Genomic DNA, 18,960 nt, shown 5'->3' with positions numbered 1-18,960 from the left:
AGGATCAAGCCACCTTGGGGCGATTTGCTTTTAGTTGCGATGATGAAAAGAGGAAACTGAGATGTTTTGGCTCGTCTCATCATTTTACACATTAAAATGTACTTTTTTTTTCTTTTCCAGTATTTCTAAAATGCTCATTTATTATGGTGGAAGTAAAAAAAAAAGAAAGTGCAACAGTTATTGTTGCCTCTGCATGATTATAATACACATTTCCATACAAATTCTCCGCACAAGTTTTTTTTATTTATTTTTAGCAGCAATATTAAATCATAATAAAGGCAGTAATCGCGGGTTAAGCGAAGCTAATTCGATTAGCCTACTGAATGTGTATCATACACACTGCAGCCATTCACCAATAACCCAGTCAAGCTTTCTTCCAGACAACGCCCTTGTTCGGAGAAGACGATGTTTGTTTCACAGTCATCATGCGACGATAGACAATTAACAACCATTAAAATTAGTTTCCCGTGAAACACTAACGAGATTGTTCTTCTTCGCGCCGCACTTTTCTCCTCAACCGGCAGCCCGAACATGAATCCGGATAGTGTTCCCACTGCGGCCACGGGCGGGACGAACAGTCGCTTCGGACATATTTAGTTGTGATCTCCAGTGAGATGCAAATTCTCCAGCGCCACGGCGGATAAACCGGAGTCACCACGGATCGCTCAGAGCAGCAGCGGCATTTAGCAGCGGCGGCAACATTAGCGGCGGCAGCGTTTGCGTCAGCGGCAGCGGCATTAGCGGCAGTGGCATTAGCGGTGAGCGGCGGCAGCATTAGCGGCAGTGGCATTAGCGGTGAGCGGCGGCAGCATTAGCGGCAGCGGCGGGCGGCGGCAGCGGCCTCCATTTTCACGTCGACACCGAGCCCTACCTCACGTGTCCTGGTCTGTCTCTCTCACATGACCCGAGTGTTTGTTCCCGTGATCAGCGCTTCCATCTCCGTCTGTGACACCGAATATCACATTTTACTCTCACACTGATGGATATGCTCGAACAGAGTCTGGACAACGCAAGGTACGCGAGCGTCGGGGCAAAATGGCTAACTGAAATAAGCTAGCAATGTCATGCTAATTCGGATAGCCGCTAACCGAGGCCGGATTTTAAAGAAAAAACAAACTATTAACGAAACGAATTAACTTGAAAGAATAACTTAGTGAGTAAAGTTGGACAATTTACAAGCTGGAAAATTGACTTGCATTATAAAAATCCTTTATATCTGATTGCGAAAAGGTGATTAAAAACACGATAACAGCATTCTGCTAAGTCGCTTTAGGCTAACTTAAGCTGTTAAAAACAAAATAGTTGTTAGCAGCTGGAGCTCACTGGAAGACAGCAGCGACGATGTCCAGTTCTGTCTATTATCGCACATTTATTATCTGCTAATGTAAGTGTAAGTGCTTTGCTTTATATTAAACACTTATTTGTGTTTCTGATTTTGTAGTCAAGAAAAGCAAGAAGAAGAGGTCATCCAGACATCTGAAGGTAAGGATGCCATTGACACCCACACAGCTGGGAGGTGCGGGGCTAGTTTGCATTAGCATCAAAAAGCATATAAAGGTTTTTATTTTAATAAAATCCAATCAGTAAAGTCTTATTTAATAAATAAACAGACAAAAATATGGCGCATATTTTGTTTTCTTGACTGATTCTTGCATCATGCAGCAGTAATAATGTTGTTTTCTTCAAATGAAGTCTCGTTGCATTTGAATTTATGTGTCTGATGTTGTCTTTTCTGTGTCTCTGTGCCCCCCATCTGTAGACGGGACGGGGGACGAGCCAACAGCTGTTACCATAGCCAGTGTTCAGCAGGCTGCATCATTTGGTGACCATAATATACAATATCAGTTCCGCACCGAGAGCGGTCAGGTGAGCCACTGATGGGTGGACGTGGATACTGCCCATGGTTTTGTGATTTGACTGCTTTTAACCGATAGATGCTCAGTTCCTTCTAATGACATACCAGCGTCAAGTTTTTTGGTAAGATTACATCCGTCAGCGCTCAAAACAGAAGATGGATCACATCCTGGGATCACGTCATTCAGATGTCAGGTTTAGTTTAAAAAAAATCCAAGGCACTTTTGCAGAGTCATAATCAGCAGCTGAGAGTTCTAGATAATGGGTTGATGCATGTGTTCGGGAGGATTTCCTAGCTTCATGACCACGTGAGAGGAAGATCATCAGTTTCACCATAAACTGGTTTTAGTGTTAACTGGATTCCCCATTTTTAAAGACAAGTCAGATGACAGGGAGTTAGTCGTGTTTGAGTATATTGTATATTTATGGGTTTCATCCACCAATGCCGTGATTGAATATCTCCTCAGTGCGGTGATCACTGATGGATGGGACTCTGACAAATATAGATAAGTTAGCGAGGAGTGTTCCGCCCATTTAAGTGGGGTTATCCTGCTTTGTGTGAGTTCCGCTGGACAGAATTAAACCAGTGATCCATGCGCGCTCATTCGGCGTAAACAAGGCCAGTGCGGGCGATCATGTGATTCCAGTTTGGTCTGGGATTGGCATGGGACCACTGTCACATGTCAGTCAGGAGGTGAGTCACATGACGGAGGAACACAAATAGCGATTCTTGTTATAAACAAGCTCATTTTCTCGACTTGTTTTCAAATTGAATCAAGCACATTCTGATGCATAAGCATATTGCGTCCCACACAATACGCTCGCTCTTCAGAATGCAGCTAATGTGAGATCGACTCTATTGGCGTGACTGGACTGGAGAAATATAGACATGATAAACAAATCTGCAACTCAGGTAAGATTTGGTCTGGGTCTTCATTTTTTTTTTTTTTTTAGGATTGTTCTCAAGTTGATTTTAAAAAAATGCTAACTCTGTAGTGCTTCTCCATCTGGTTCTTTTTTCTTTAACTTGCGTGTCTCTCTCCGTCTCGTAGGTGACGTATCGTGTTGTTCAGGTGACCGACCAGTCCCTGGAGGGAAGAGATGATGGAGGGGGAGCAGTGAGCGTCGTTTCCACGGCGGCCTTCGCTGGGGCTCCACAGGCTGTGGCTCAGGTAGTTAAATGCTTTTTTTTAACGAATTGTCGAGAAACTGCTGGTAATGAAGACAAAAGCAACGCGTCAGTGTTAACCAGACGAGGCTGGGGATATTTCAGCTTTTCTTGTTCTGATGAAGGAAATTTAAACAGGAATGAATTCATCCTCTTTTAGAAGTATTCCTCTGTAAGCACAGCCTGCATACGATAGAACAATTTCAAAATTAAGACATGCATTGCTGATGATTTAAAGTGTAGGTAATTGAGCTGATGTCAAACTATTTCTGCGATGTAAACTGCGAACCCTTAACGTGACGTCTGCCAAACACGTGACGACACGCATGCAAAATCCTTTTTCTGTGTAACTCGATCTTGTGCACAGTTGACACAAGGAGATTTTTTTTTTTTTTTGCTTTTGGTTGAAGACCTGCCGGGCTGAATTCCACGCTTTCATTACCGAGCTGTTTGTGTTGTCTTGGTAACGTGATCATCGCTCCTTCTCCGCTCTCTCTTTTTATCCCCAAACGTCAAGCGGCGCCATTTGTTGCTCGGGGTTCTACAAAAAGTAACCGGCATAGAGAGCGAGGTGTTGGTTTACCTGCTGTGACTGCTCCGTTGCTACTTGCTCAGACTCTCCTCTGTGTCGCTCGTGTACCACAGGCAGTGATCCAGAACCCGTTCAGTAATGGAGGAAGCCCAGCAGGAGAGGCAGTGGGAGGGGAGACGCGCTTCGCTTATTTCCCTGCGACTGCGGTGAGCGATGGGACTGTGTCTGTGCAGGCCGCCGCCGATCCTACGCTCACACAGGCTGGAGGTGAGTCTGTTCTCATACTTTTTTTGTGCTGAAGCTCACGGTGAAACTGCAGAGCTCATTTTCTGGGTATTAATTTGAGGTGGAAACGGGGGGGGGGGAACAAACCAGTACAATGTGGAGTAAAGTAGTCATAGAAATATGATTTTGGTGTAATAAAGGTGTGATAAAAGTGCTTCTGTCTTACAAACGCAGTTACAAATTTACTTCAATCTAAGATCTCTGGTTTGTTTCCTAGCTTAGATTCTTCAAACACAAGTCAAACATTATCAGAAGCGTAAATGAGATTCGTCGCGCTGCTCATATTCGCTGGTTGCATCATGTCACATGTCCATCTCCCCCTCCTCCTCTTGTCTTCCTGTTTGCCTGTATGTTGACATCTGGCCGCATTAAAAACCTCGTGGTTGCACGCCGGAGATCAAGGGGAGGCTCGTGGACGCTAAATGCATCTGTTTCTTTTGGTTGCGTTGCCAGGAGACGGTCGTCAGTTTGAAGTTTTCTGATCTGACGGTGTAATCTCATCACAGCGGTGGTTCTGAGGTCACCGTGGGTTTCTTTCTACTGCTGCTGGGACTTCTGCTGAACTCTGGGTTCTTCTGCGAGGTCTTGACCTCCGCCTGATGACTCGGACGTTAATCCTGTCTGCATTTCAGTTAATCCGTTTTAAATCAAACCATAAAGGAGTACAAGGTTCAAACTGATCGTTTGCTTTCATCATCCCCCGATCTCATATTTACATGATTGTTTAGGTCATACAGTTGTTTTGTCCTGCAGGTAATCCAGAAAACAAGTACATTGGATATTTTCCCAAAGGAAGCAATCTAATCTAAGAATCTCAAACTGGAGCTGGTTCAACATCAGATATGAATTAATCAATTCACAAAAGTAGCTCAGCAATAATGAATCGATTATAAATCAACTGATTGCAGGGTCTTTGATGCACACAGTCTAAAACGTGATTGTTTTTTAGCTTAACAGCTAATAAACAAGAGTTTCCAGCACCACTATTTTCATCAAAGTCCAGGCAGGTGGAGCACCGGTGTCTTCACATGGAGCTCAAGCGTTTCTTATTCAGTTTCATTTCAGCACGTCCATCACGGCTCATTAAGCCGAGGCCAGTTAAACATTACAGTTCAGTCATGCTCCTAACCTGACAAGACTCAGGCAGGATCCCGGGTCAGGCCGGGTCCTCGTCAGCGGTGCATCAGAATTTAATCTGTGGGCTGTGCTAATTTAACAAAGAGTGCTGCGCCGGTTGGGGCAGTGTGTGTGTGTGTGTTTTTTCCACTAATCTAACCCCAACCCCCCGTTTTTCTATGCTAACCGTGTATCACTGTGTTAAACGAAGAAGTCGTCGCTGCATCTTTGTGTTTTTTTCTGATAAACTTATCTCCGACTGTTAGAACAAACCCGTCTTGTACTGATTCTTGGATTATCTATCACCGAGTCTCTCCAGGAGCGCTGACTGTGTCCTACTTACATCACATGACACCCAGCAGAGAACCAGACGCCCCCAGGGGCCACGAAACGGCGTCAACTGACGCACCTAAATTAAAAGTATGACACGCTCTGGATGCAGCAGCAGAAAAACAGCCGTATTTTTGGACTTTTGTTTGGAGATTTTATTTTTATTTTTTGTCTTGTGGGTGGTGTTACCAGAATCCTGCCACAGAAAGGGAAGAAGAGCATGAGGTCTCTTTGCTGTGGGCGGCTGTTGAGAGCCCTCAGGGGGGAGGGTGATTTACTAGAAAGAACGATCATAGAACTTTTTTTATGGAATATAAATAAAAACAGGAGTTCCTTTTGGAGAGGAGGTCCTGTTTTTTATTTTTTTTGAATTTTTTTTAAAGAGGATCTGAATGAATCTTGACCTCGTTTCCCAAGCCTTCTCCTGATTGGCTCTTCATCGGCCAACAGACGTCACACTAACAACAAACATTTTCCGCAATTGATTGAATCTGTTTAACAAAGACCAAATGTTCTTGTGTGTAAATGCAGCAACGCCGTGAAAACAATCCAGCATTTGATGAAGGCGTTAGCGAGGCGTCTGCTGCTCTGATCACTTCAGTGCACTGATGATGTCACATGATGCCTTCGAACCAACCGTAAACAAGTCGAACAAACTCGATTTATTTATGGGTCAAGAGAGTTTGAAATTTGAAATTTACCAGACCTTTGAACTACTGATTAAAAAGCATCATTATTAAAGCATCGTTATCGTTATTATCTCTCAAGTTTGTTCTGAATGTCACAGAAAACAGAAAATAAGAGCGTCTGCGTGCATCGATCGTGCATCAGAAGGCTTTGCTTCCTGTGTTGACCCATGAGATTTGAGATTTTGTACTTTGAAGCCACTTTTTTTTAATTCCAGCAGAGCGGCGACAGCAGATTAGATTTCCACGCCACTTATCCCCTCAATGTTCTGTGTTTTTGTGTTTTGATTGCAAACTGACGACTCTCACGCGCTCCACAGGTCAGTTCTACGTGATGATGACCCCCCCTGATGTCATTCAGGCAGGCACACCACGAACCATCGCCCCACGCACTCAACCATACCCTGCGTGAGTATCAGCCCGAGCAGTTCTGGTAGAAAGGATGTGATTGGGTTCAGTTACTTCCAGTAGCTTTCAGTCCAGCTCGAGTTTCGAGGTCAAATCCGGTCGGACTGAAAACGAGCCGTTTCGCTTTTCAGCGTCAAGCGTCCAGAGCCACTCGCTGCTCTTAATTCACTTGGAATCATTTCAATTGGTTCCTTTTTTCTTTTTTTTTGTCAAGACTTTTATCCATTCACACAATTTGCATTTGGCAGCGGCGCTCCTGATCACAGGTGCATCCGCATGGTTTTGCTTTCGGTCCGAGGCGTCTTCCCTGAGCCAACGTCAAAACGTTACACCGAGCAGACAAATCACGCCGGATTCACCCGCATCTAAATGCTAATGCGATGGCGACCGCGGGGGGGAGTGGGAGAGGGAATGTGGTGCTGACTGGAGGCGTGTGCCCAGAGTTTATTTTTTTATTTATGCAGCACGTTGGTTGATGATGTGACTGTTAAATCGTCTTTTTTTATAAACGCCGCGAGGCTGAAGCGTTGGCAGCATAAAGTGGTCTTTACCTCACGTTTTACCTCACGCTGTTCGTCTGCTGCGAAGAGTTTTTTATTCCAAGGCCAATTCCTGCTTCTCCTCTAATAGTTCTGATATTATTTATCTGTAAAATTCACCCCACGCTTCATCTTCATCACGCCTCAGAGGAGAGACGTGCTTCACGCTCTCTCCCACTGTTAGCCGCACGCTGCTGATTGCTGATATTAAGATAATCAGCGGGCTCACCTGAACAAAGACAAACCGAGTCGTCGTCATAATTGCGTGATTCCAGCTCTGCTCTGGTCTGCTGGCGGTACTCATTCAGAGAGAGAGGACGCTGCAGCTGCCGGTGGGATCTACGGCGATCCCGCCGACTGCGTCTGTGATCTTCAACAACTGTGGATTTCTAGATTTAAGCTCCTTAGTTGCGGGGCAATGTGAAGGGGGCAGCTCTAGATCCTCTCTAAATTTAGCAGCGGCTGCGTCGCCTCTGATGCATCTTTGATATTCATCCGCCGGGGCCGAGAACGGCGAACGAAAAGTCCTCCTAGCGAACGTACACGTGCTTTTCAATGTGTTGCATTTGAAATGTTTTCTCATCTGTCAGAATGCCTGCCTACAATATGCATGCCTCTGTTTATTTCTTGGCGCATGAATAATGTATAATTTTTGACACGATCCTCAGAGCCGCGCTCAGAGTAAAGTAATGAACGGCGACGGTGTCGTTGACGTCTGAGTAAAATGAACTTAAACTTCACCCTCCCTATCTGCTGTTTGCAGAGAGGAAAACGAGCCGCTGCAGCAGGAAGGTTTACGATGGTGAGGACAGTCTCCACATTTCTCCCACGCTCCTTTTTTTTTTTTTCTTTTTAAATGTACAGAAAATGAACTAATCAGAGCACAAGTGCAGAGAAACAGCACACGAATCTACCTTCCTCCTCCTCCTCCTCTCCGCCCCTCCCCTCCTTCGTGTCTCCCGGTGATTCTTCCTACTTCTGATGTAGCGTCTCCTCGGCGCCGACCCCGATCCGTTGCTTTTTTGCTTTTCCGTTAGGATTTAGAAACGAGGTTTTTGTTCTCCACCTTTTAAACAGATCCGTTTTTCCAAATCGCCCTCCGTCGTAGCTTTTTGGGAGTTTTAAAAGAGATTTAAACTTTTTGGGTTTTTTGTTTTTTTTACTTTACACACATGAATCCACACAAAAGACACATCATCACTCATATCATCCATTGAGGGAAACGAAGCTGAGGCTCCCGTCACTCGTATCTCGTTGTACGCCTTAGTAACTCGCAGACAGGCGCCGGCTTATTGTAGATTTAGTTATTCAAACCATCATCCTCATTTTTTAAATTTTTTTTTTTACATTCTATCTAAGAGCACTGTTAGGCTGAATACAATATGTAGCCCAAATCCCATTAAGATGCGCTGAGATACAAGAGAAACTGCAGTTTGGCGCGACCGATATCTGAAACGCAGACGCCAGCCGTCGTGTTGACGGGTCACAGATTCACCGCGGTTGAAGAAAGACGTCTCATAGAAGGACGAAGCGGGAAGGAGAACGACCTCGCGTGACACACTTGAACGTAGAGCACAAATCTCCACCGCGTCCGTGTCCCGCCCCATCAAGAAACCTGAATAATGATTTGACTTTAGAGGGTCTTTTCTTGGTGCCAGTAGGTTTCTTCTTTTTTCACATTTTGTCAAAATCCTCTCTTTAAAATTAAAACAAAAATCAACTAAAATCCAACGACACACACTTCCACCGGAGTGTCGAAAAACATCCCGCTTCCACACACACACCCCCCCCTGCATCTTCCTCACAATGTAATTAACTCCTCCTCACCTCTTCACACATTTCTTTTGAGGGCCATGAAGGACTCGCAGACATTCTGTAAACTCACACAAATGAAACCCCAAACCTCCTCGGGGGGGGAAAAAAAAAGGTCCAGTTTCCCCAGCAAAGAAATAATTTTTGCATGGTTCCTGATTGATTTTGAAAAAGGGAGGGGGGGATGAGTGAAGTATTAATTATATATTCTATTAGCGAGACATAAATGTAGTAAGAGTATTCGGCGGGGGCACCTGTATAATTAAAAGCGGTTGTGTTTTTAGACCCGCGCCTGTCGTGTAGGGTAGTTGGATAAGTCCCCCCCCACCCACCCACAGACACCCAACCGTCAGGGTTTTAATTAGCAGAATACCTCAGGGAAGACACGGAAACAAGAGACGGCGGTGTCATCAGCCGTACGCTCAGGCTCCATCACGCAGCATCTGCTTTCCTACGGCGTTGTGATTTTACAGCATAATAAAGCAGCAAGTTCCCTTTGGGGTCACACCTGAGTATTATTATAGGATGGCCAGCAGGACAACGAAGGGTCAAAGCATTCCAGCGTCGGGAACGTGGAGGCTGTCAGAGACGGCAGGCGTGGCCTCGACATCAGTATTTCCACCAAATGTCAGATCCTGGTTTTTAAATAAAGGGTGCCGCCAGTGGGCGAAGGCGGATCACAAAAGGCCTAAATTTGGAGATAACGATAGTGAAGAATGGCTTTTAATAGGCACAGGATTAGATGAATTTGGGAGGTGGGTTTGCGTATTTGCTTCATTGTTGGGAGCTCAGAGATGGGAGATATTGTAGTGTATTAAAAGTCTTTTTATCCCCCACCTTCCTCCCCGTCTGTCTCCAGGAAAATGGACGGACCGCGGACGCCGAGAGATGAAAGGAGAAGAGCACAACATAATGAAGGTGGGTAATTATCTGTGATTGCAGCTTTTGATTTCATCTCTCGCTGCAACACAATACATGTGGCACTTAAATGGAGCACTTTTGTTCAAAATAAAAGTCACAAAGCCCGGCTGAAATATTCCATCTAGCATAGACGCCGCTTGAAGTTCACAGTCTGTCCACTAGAGGCTGCTGTTGAGCTGTCAGAACAAAAGTTCAGTCACTGACACGACAAAATCTAGCAAATGCTAATCTGGCTCTTTGAGACTTTGAAACCAATTCTAATCTAATCTGTGGTATTTGTATATTTCCAACTTGTATGTGTTTTTTCTCCAATCAGTTGAAAGGCGGCGACGAGACAAGATTAATAACTGGATCGTCACCCTTTCTAAGATCATCCCAGACTGCAACATGGACAGCACCAAGACGGGAGCGGTAAGCCACGTCCCCCTCCCCCCTCCTCCTCCTGGCTGTGCTTTCCGGTGACGAGTCTTGTTTTGGATTGGCTTGTCGTGTTGACGTGAGGCGGCGTCTCTTTTCCCTTCCAGAGCAAAGGAGGCATCCTGTCGAAGGCGTGCGACTACATCCGCGACCTCAGGCAAAGCAACCAGCGGCTGCAGGAGCGACTGAAGGAGGTGGAGAGGATACAGGTGGACAACGACTTGTGCAGGCAGCAGGTGGGGATATCAGATCAACGCTCGGGCCTGCAGCGCGAGGGGAGTTATCAGGGAGCCGCGTTTGATAAAGCGGCCATTTCTGGCTGCGCACGTGTGTGAAAATGAACACTACCCTGATTGAAGTTCCTCACATCGTCTCAGTTAAATCTTAGATGTATGAAAATCACCTCCCTCCATATGCATCTCCAAAACAACCCCCTCCTCCCTCCAGAGACTCCAGCCTGCATATCCCATCATCACAGCCTGACAAAGAGGATCAAAGAGTGCGCTCTCATTATAGGAAGTGTTACCTGAAATCAGTGCTGGGAGAGACTGTGGGAATAATACACACAGGGGTTGCGTGCGAGCTAACTGCATGCTAATGCACAGAAAGTATGGTGAAATCTTGCAGCTGCCGCGTTTCCCCCGTCCAATCCCAGGCCTGCGAGGCATTCAGCAACGCATTCTCATTCTGATGCTCAGAGCTCGATCTCCCTTCATCGGTTTCCTCAGTGGGGAGGCGGGGAATTCTGGAGTCGCCCGTGGGAAATGTAGCGCAGATGACATTCCCCAAAAACTCGATAATCCCGTCGGTTGTGGGCAGGGCGTGTGAATACAAACGGCCGCACACGTTACGCATCAAATCCCAGGGAGCGAACGAAGAAAAAGTTCGGTTTCCAGTGTCTGAGCTGCGTCAAGTCTTTTGGCGAGGCGAAGACGTCGCTAATGATACTTTCTTTTCTCCAGATCGAAGAGCTGAAGAACGAGAACGCTTTGCTTCGAGCGCAGCTGCAGCAACACGGCATCGAGATGGTGGGAGAGACGCCGCCGCAGTGAATCGAGGACGGGGAGACACGGGACGGACGGGTGGACGACGCGCGAGAAAAGAAGATGACATGATGAAAAATCACAGACTTCAGAGAATCCATTTCTTTTTCCTTAGCGTAGGAATCCTCCCTCCGGGTTCCCAGGTGGCTACACCCCTCTTCGTCCGCCGGCTGCGACGCCACGGAAAAACGTTCTCCACTCGCCGCCATCGGAACGCTTCACGACGAACGAGGAGCGAACTCCTCCTCGTTTTTTGTATTTATGCAGCGTCAATCACGGACTACGACGTTTTGTCGTTGAAATCCGTTTCCCCATCCGTTTATCATTTCCTCCAGATGATTTAAAGTTTTACTTTCGTCCGCGCCGTCTTCAGTTTGTGTTTGACTTCTGTATTAATATGTTGTTTTTAACCGCTTTAATTTATTAGCCCGCTCGCCGATAGACGCTTTGTTGGAGTCCGGTTACGTTGATGCTCGAGCATCCCAGAGAAGCAGATTAAAAAGTGAGGAAACTTCAAATATGCAACAAAAAAAAAAGAAGAAGAAGAAGAAGACTTTAGATTTTCCAGACAAATCCATCGATATGCATCGTTTACCCTGACCCCACCACGGAGCGGAGGCCCGTTCCTGTTCCTCCGGGCTGATTTATGTAAATATGTCATATTTTAATGCAGATGTTACACAACGCCTGAGCCCCACGTCTCCAAGACGACACAATCGATAAGTCATTAACTTTCCACCGGCCCCTTCGTCATGATGTGTGCAATCCTGGAGATTGATTGGAAAAGAAGTGCTTTACTTGAATTGTTGTTGGGCGTTTGCTTAACAGAAAAAAAACAAAACAACAACCCAGAAGCTCAAAAAGTGTGAAAAAAAACAATTTTAAATGCAAATTAAATTATGCAAGTGTGAAACTTGTAGACTATTGATGAACCCAGTTTGTCTGCCAAACTAAAGGTGCTGTGGTTTTGTTTTTTTTTCTTCATTTCATGTAAGAATAATCCAGTATGATTCATTTTCAAGTTGTTTGCTCTATTTTGGGATCGCAACGCTTCAAATGGAGCTTAACGCACAAGGTGGGTGTGGGGGGTGGTTTTGTGGAAGGGAGGGGGGCACCCTGGAGAGATCTGCTCAAAGACTTGACTCGCTGTGGAGAAGGAGAACACAAGAAACAGTCTGTGTTGAGCTCCTGGAAAAGACCTAAACCCAAAAGTGGGGGGGGGGGTACTTGGAAATCGTCTCGGACGTCACCGCCCACTCATGAAAAATAACAGAACACTGTAATTGGTTGTAAGAACAGCAGAAAGCCAATATTAACACTGTTGATTTTTTTTGTGAATGAATATACATGATGTGTTTCTGTTCCGCTCCGGGCCACGAAGAAGAGAGACATGAAGCTTATTAGAGCCCGACTGCTTCTCCCTGGTTTTTTTTTTCTTCTCTCGACAGCTCAGGATTCTGCAAAGCAAAACCAACCCTCAGACCCCCGGCAACAAATAAAAAAACAAAAAAAAAAGATTATCAGGCATATTCATATTTTAACATGTCAGACTGTAGAACGTTAACTCGTGTTTCTGTAGCTGGATTCAAACGCGGTGGAGCCAGTGTCACCGACCCAAAGTTTAATGATTGATGTTTGGCACATTAGTTTTTTTTATTTTTTATTTCCACCTCGGTGAGAAAAGATTTGAATAATATTGTGTTCAGAAATGAAAGGTCACCTATGGAACATTTTCTTTTGTAAATTTTTGTTTTCGATTGATGAAAGGTAAACACTGATCTCTGTAGCAGTCTCACTTCTCAGGTTTGCTTGTCAGACATCTTTTCTAAGTAAAGGTATGGAAAATAAAAGTTTCATTAGCTAATAACCTTGATGGGATTCAGTTGTGGCTCCTTCATTCTGTCAGTTGGTTTTCTGTGCCTTTGTGTTTGTGTGTGAACACCTTTAACTCAAATCTGTTGTGGTTAAAGTTCAAGTTGACCCTTAACCCTCCAGACATTTAGAAAAAAAAATTTCAGTATACACTGTAAGCCCCTAAAAGACATATTTGAAAGTTTTCTATTTGATTGAAAACTATAAAATATAATTAGCTCCCTATTTTTAACATAAGACATGAAAGTCTTATATGTAATGTTCTATCTTCATGTCATTGAACTCGCCTTATCAATTACAGATGATCAACCCCTGATAGATCAGTGAAATCGAATTCCACATACTGAAACATGACAGTCTTGTGTTTTTTTAAAATTTAAAATCCATTTAGAATTGGATGTCATCAATATGTTTCACGTCACAAATAGGTATAATTTACCCAATCATCTACCGATCGATCGATTGAAAAAGGTGCTGCTGTGATTAGATCGGGTAAGGAGACCTGTAGATAGAGACAGATCAATGCGGTATGCATCCATCCATCCAACCATCCATCCATCCATCCATCCATCCATCCATCCATCCATCCATCCATCCAAGCCTCGTCATCTGACGTCATCCGGCTGGGCTGACGCGGTGCTGGAACGGCATTGGTTTCCATCGTGGACTCGTCACGCACCGGACAAACACGCATCCCGCCTGGCTGGCATCCTCGTGTCCCCGTCTCTGTTTGTGGTGCGTGACCTTTGAACCCTGACTTAATGGGTCACGTGGTCGTCTGCCTTCCTGTAAACCACGTGTTTCTACCAATATATATAACGGATTCGGGGACACCTTAACCTGAAGGTGCTGATAATTTCCTTAAAATTCATCGATATTTTACGTGCGCTCTGCTAATGACCCGCTGTTGCTGAAACGCCTAATGGAGTTGGATCTGTTTGCCTGCCTGTGGAACGAGGTCGACTGCTTTTTTTTTTTTTCTTTTCTTTTTTTAAAACTTTATATGTGAATCCTTTTCAACATTTATATATCCTCCTGCTGGCCGTCTGGACACGGTTCACTGATTTTTTATTGAACTCTTCTTCTTTTTTTTGCGTGAGGAGCCACAATTTCATGTCTTGCATTCTAGTCTTACCTTTGTGCTTTTGGAGCTACGGGAGCCTGTCAGGAACACATATTGCCCACAATTCCTCTCTGTCTCTCAGACATTTTTCCTGACAGACAGGGTCTTATTCTATATGACATGTAATGCTGCTCATTCCTTGTATACCACGCTGGCTCCGGTCTCTCTGGGGTCTACATTAATAACTACACAACGACTACACAGCTCCTGTCTTCCTCATAATGGTGGTGTCGGCACAGGGGGTGTGTGTGTTCTCTGCTGACAAGAGATGGGGAATATGAATGAGCTGGAATTTTTTTCCTTCTATTCTATTCTTTGGCAGCTCTTCTCTTGGATTCCTGCATTTTGATCAAACCGACAAATTCAAATTCTGTGTGCCTGTTGAACAATAATAAAAAGAAAAGAAACAGGATGTAGTGCTGGTCCTGAAGCATTTAACACACTGTTGGGTATACAGACACTAAAAATGTCCCTGTTTCAGTTCATTGTGGTGTTATTTGTGACTTCCTCAGCGCAAATAGGGATGTCAAATGATAGAATTGGATTTTAAATTGTTTATTTTGCTTTTTAATAATAGAAGCCTTCAATAAAATGAAAGTAAACCACCTGAAATCAAAAGAACTGTTAAAATATCACCTCGTGGTCGGACGCCTACACCCGTGAAGCCAGTCGCAGCTTCCATTCACGCAGTAAAAAAAATATAAACTTAGCTTTTATTACATTCCTTCAAGTATGAGCTACAGCCAAAACGCCGACGCTTCGCATACGTCTTCAACCCGCCAGCGCCGCCAGATGCAATCAACGCGGTTTCAAGGTGGACACCCGAGATTAGCTCCATCGATTCGGTATCTGATCGAATTTGAAACATGGACTGTGTCTCCCCTTCTGTTCCCGAGGTGGGGTTTTAAATAACTGGCAGAAAACAAATGTATTGTGCAAAATTTTTTGCATGAAAACCTGTCGCTTCAATCTGGACCTGGTCCCTCCGCCTCCAGTGATTACAGGTGGATGCTGAGGCCAGATTAAAATATAGTCATTCAGGCTTCTCTGATATGTCTTTCTCTCTCCCTCTCTCTCTCTCTCTCTCTCTCTCACACACACACACACACACACACACACACACACACACACACACACACACACACACACACACACACACACACACACACACACACACACACACACACACACACACACACACACACATGTATATACAGTATTTGATAGTATGGACAAACATCCTGTAAACACCATCCCCCTGACGATGGCCGTGGAAACATTTATGACCCGAGCCTCTCAGCTATAACAAGCTATAACTCCAGGTGTGCTTTTACATTAACATGACATTTATTCAATCCATTTTGTGTGTGCTACACTTCTATTCCATCCTCAGATCACACGTCCAGAGAATAGACTGAGCAGCTGTCTGTGTCACGGTGACTCCCTAAGATTGTTGCCCTTGGAACTTTATTGCATTTTATTGAAATGTGCTCCTGAAATGAAATACCAGCTTCCTGTCTCTCATTTTATACCATTCTATACCTCATTTTATATGTTCTGCAAAAACCAGTTTCTGTTGAAAATGCCCTTGTTAATGACGCTGAGACTTTTTTTTTTTTTTGCAACTGCAAATGTTCATTATTTATTCAGCATGAAAGGTGAACCTGTTACATTTCAGTCAGATACGGAAACATTTACATCAGATCGGTCTTAGAAACAAAGATGAGCTTAAAAAAAAAAAAAAAAGGGTGAAAGTACTGATAAAAAAACGCAAATAAATACTAAAAGCGGCTGGTCCTCTTTTTTTTATGAATTTTGCCTTTTGAAAAATGATACGAAACAACGCGGCGCAGACGATGCCTTTCAGAAAGGAATCAAGAGAAGGTCATTTCTTGGAATGAGACAAAACGGGGAATAAATCATTGCCCGTTTTTTAATTTTTTTTATCATCCTCAGAATTTGCAGCACCATGTCCAGCCCTCGTTCCCGCAGCAGTTTTTGCACCATCGGCACATGGAGATGTGGCTCCAACGCTTCTCCCTGATGTGATTTGGCATCTGCACGACAGACAAGAGACATTAGCATCGGTGTTCATCTCCAGCATTTCATCCTCCTTGTGTGGAGAGAGCACCAGGGTACTCCATGGGGAAAACACATCCACTTAAATTTTAATTTGCTCATGGTAATTGGCTTAATTCATTCAGTCAATTGAACATACCAGCCACGATTCCATTGACATTTCTTGATGTGCCGCAACTGGAGTGTCATTGCTCCCTGCCTCCTCCAGCTCTTGCACCTGTTAATGAATTATGCACATTTAGGGGGCCACATCGTAGCATCCTGACAAAACATTTATAGCTAATAAGCAAATGAAGTGAAGCTGAAGTCAAATTCTTACCCCTGCGAGTGGGACGGCAGAGCTCTCCAGAATGCAAATAAAGGCGAGCACGAGTGTCACTGCAACTGCAATGCTGAAGGCCTTCATTTTCAGGGGGGTTTTAAGTGGTTTTAGTTATTAAATCCTTTGTAGATTAGAGCCGATGGGTCTTTTTCTCATGTGTGTCAGACCACCGAAGAGCACCACAATATCTTCAATTTATTCTTCAGCCCCAGTGATGGATGGTGATTGTCTAGGCAAGTGAATTTCCTCAGATCTGTTGGCGACTCCTGTCAGCTCTTTCGACTTCCCCTCGCCGGCTGATGGTGGAGCGAGCAGCTGGCTCTGGTATTTATACACGCCTGCTTCAGTGTTGCCTCATCGCTCTGGGAGGCCGGTTCATAGCAGGAGTTACCCAACTCCACTTGGGGAAATTCTGACCTCCTCATTTCTCGCCCTCTTAGTCCAACAGGGTTGGAAATTCTCTGATCTATTTTGGATGGTCTGTTCCCGAATATCAAATCAACCTCGAACTTTCAAATTGAATTACTTTCCACCGACAGAACACATAATCCACACATGAACAAGCTTCTGCTCATGCCAGAGATGTGATTTTTTTTTTTTTTTTTTAATGAGAGCAATAGGTTTTCTGCGTCACTGCTAAACAGCAAAGCAGTACAGATTCAACTCAACAAAAAAAAAGTGAGTTTTCCTGGAAGAAAACTGGAAAATGGAAATTCCCACAGCAAAGGCCAAGACTGTGCGAGTTAATCTCTCGCAACAGATGACTAAGCTGTACTTTTCTGACCCAAGAAAACCTTCACGAAGGAGAGGAAGCCACTTCGGAGTATCCTTTGCTCGGAATAAAGGATGTAATTACATCCTCTCAAATGAAATAATTAGCCTCTCATTTTTTAACACATTCGTTTTTTTTTTGCATGACTCACAGGAACCTGCGGATGAAGAAAATGAAATCTGAAAGCAGTTGAATACTGGCCAGGATTGGAAAACCTTTATTTAAATCGATGTGCATTATGACCATCGACCGTCTGTCGTCATTTCGTATGTTAGTTATGTTCAGTTCTTCATTTTGCAGGAACAATAAAATGAATTTCCAACAAAGGGCAGAGACTAGTTTCATTAAAATATCAAAATCGAACTTCTAATTTCTTGGCACACACAGCGGTCGATGGGTTCATAAATATTTCAAACGGTGCGAAATTAACAACTCTGACAAAATGACAATAATCCATACTGTTAATAATTGCAAAGCAAAAACCGCAAGTCTAAAATGGTTAGAACCATTTATTCCCACCATTTCACTGAGGCAGCGATAAACACTTGAAGATTAATTAACCTGTCAGTGTAAGAAAAGTATTCCAGAGCAACATCAGGCCGTGAATAAATACAAAAAAAAAAAAATCAATAATGCTGGAAATGAAATAAGAAAAAGCCAAAATAACGGCATGCGCTGATAAACGGTGGGCTGAGGATGCTGATAAAATCAGGGGCCATTTGAATTCTCATTATATCTTCAAAGTCGAGCAAATTGCTGGTGTTGACTCAATTAGAGAAACAAGTCGCCGGTGGACCGCTGCGTCACTCAGCCTTGTTCACTGATAACCTCAGAGCGAGTCAACAAATACAATCATCAGCGTCTCCACAGTTTCTATAACATAAAGGGATGGCATAGAAGACCCGGGTGGGGGCAGAAAACGGGGGCTAAACCTGCACATTCTGTCCACTCAGAGAACAAAATATCCTGTTCTCAGTGCATTTCCTCTGTTAGTGAGGTCATGTGATCGGCGCCAGTTTGTCTGATTGATTGTAAGCAGGATTACGCAAAAAGTCATGGATGGATGTTTTCAACCAAAGATTCAGTTTTGATGACGACTGAAAAAGATTCTTTAGCGTAGAGAAATAAAACAGCTGTGATTATTTAAGAAATATATCAAGCAAAATATCGGTCAGATATCAGAATAAACCTCCTGCACAAACTCTTCCACATGTTACAGCCTCAGTCAGGAAATCTGAACATGATACTGCTTGAATAAATGTATTTGCTGAGAGAGAGTGAGAATGTTTTTTTCACTCCTGGGTTTTCCAAACATGCGCAGCGTGATGTGTTTTAACTGAGCCGTCATGTTGCTGTAAAGTCACCGAGGATATCAGTCCGGGATCTTCTCGCCAAATAAAGGCCGGCTCCAGTGTGGCGGACAGCTTCACCCCTCACTGAGTCACTCTACCTTTTTTCTCCTGGTGGAGGTCATCGACCCCGACTGGCCCTATTTCGCCGTTGTCTCTCCCTGCTCTCCCCTGTCCGGCTCTCGCCCTTTACCTGTTACGTATGGAGCTGTTACGCAAGTTCAGGGTCTCTTCTGTTGCAACCCCCGACTCTAAAAACACCGACTTCAATACACGACACTGTTGCTCAGGCGTTTGTATTTTTCCCTAACAATAGCATGACGGAGAACCGG

General features: G+C 44.3%; 2 protein-coding genes across 4 annotated transcripts; one reads left to right on the top strand and one right to left on the bottom strand.

Annotated features, from left to right (window-relative positions):
* Positions 1-225: 225 nt before the first annotated feature.
* On the top strand, positions 226-12,984 carry usf2l (upstream transcription factor 2, c-fos interacting-like). Of its 3 annotated transcripts, XM_068323470.1 has the most exons (11): positions 226-1,014; positions 1,442-1,482; positions 1,760-1,866; positions 2,907-3,026; positions 3,668-3,821; positions 6,292-6,379; positions 7,682-7,720; positions 9,590-9,648; positions 9,968-10,062; positions 10,176-10,304; positions 11,031-12,984. In XM_068323470.1, the coding sequence occupies exons 1-11, from the start codon at positions 980-982 to the stop codon at positions 11,118-11,120; spliced, it is 957 nt and encodes a 318-aa protein (XP_068179571.1). In that variant the 5' UTR covers positions 226-979; the 3' UTR covers positions 11,121-12,984. The 3 variants fall into 3 exon arrangements, with proteins under 3 accessions (XP_068179571.1, XP_068179572.1, XP_068179573.1); XM_068323471.1 differs by lacking the exon at positions 7,682-7,720 and having other exon boundaries at positions 229-1,014; XM_068323472.1 differs by lacking the exons at positions 226-1,014; positions 1,442-1,482; positions 1,760-1,866 and adding an exon at positions 1,974-2,767.
* A 2,668-nt stretch (positions 12,985-15,652) lies between these two features.
* Positions 15,653-16,823, bottom strand: hamp (hepcidin antimicrobial peptide). Its single transcript, XM_068323469.1, has 3 exons — positions 16,505-16,823; positions 16,325-16,402; positions 15,653-16,163 (listed from the first exon to the last, which is right to left on the bottom strand). The coding sequence occupies exons 1-3, from the start codon at positions 16,589-16,591 to the stop codon at positions 16,059-16,061; spliced, it is 270 nt and encodes an 89-aa protein (XP_068179570.1). The 5' UTR covers positions 16,592-16,823; the 3' UTR covers positions 15,653-16,058.
* Positions 16,824-18,960: the final 2,137 nt, after the last annotated feature.

This window comes from Antennarius striatus, chromosome 9 (genome assembly GCF_040054535.1).
Source record: "Antennarius striatus isolate MH-2024 chromosome 9, ASM4005453v1, whole genome shotgun sequence".
NCBI classification, from domain to species: Eukaryota; Metazoa; Chordata; class Actinopteri; order Lophiiformes; family Antennariidae; genus Antennarius; species Antennarius striatus.
This window is presented reverse-complemented; position numbering and strand designations above follow the sequence as displayed.

Excerpts from the sequence above, each read along its gene's own strand:
- usf2l (XM_068323470.1), top strand. The coding sequence starts at position 980 with ATGGATATGCTCGAACAGAGTCTGGACAACGCAAG. Across the intron at positions 3,822-6,291 it reads TACGCTCACACAGGCTGGAG|GTCAGTTCTACGTGATGATG; the intron begins GTGAGTCTGTTC and ends CGCGCTCCACAG. Across the intron at positions 9,649-9,967 it reads AAGAGCACAACATAATGAAG|TTGAAAGGCGGCGACGAGAC; the intron begins GTGGGTAATTAT and ends TTCTCCAATCAG.
- hamp (XM_068323469.1), bottom strand. The coding sequence starts at position 16,591 with ATGAAGGCCTTCAGCATTGCAGTTGCAGTGACACTCGTGCTCGCCTTT. Across the intron at positions 16,403-16,504 it reads CTGCCGTCCCACTCGCAGGG|GTGCAAGAGCTGGAGGAGGC; the intron begins GTAAGAATTTGA and ends ATTCATTAACAG. Across the intron at positions 16,164-16,324 it reads TGTCAATGGAATCGTGGCTG|ATGCCAAATCACATCAGGGA; the intron begins GTATGTTCAATT and ends TCTGTCGTGCAG.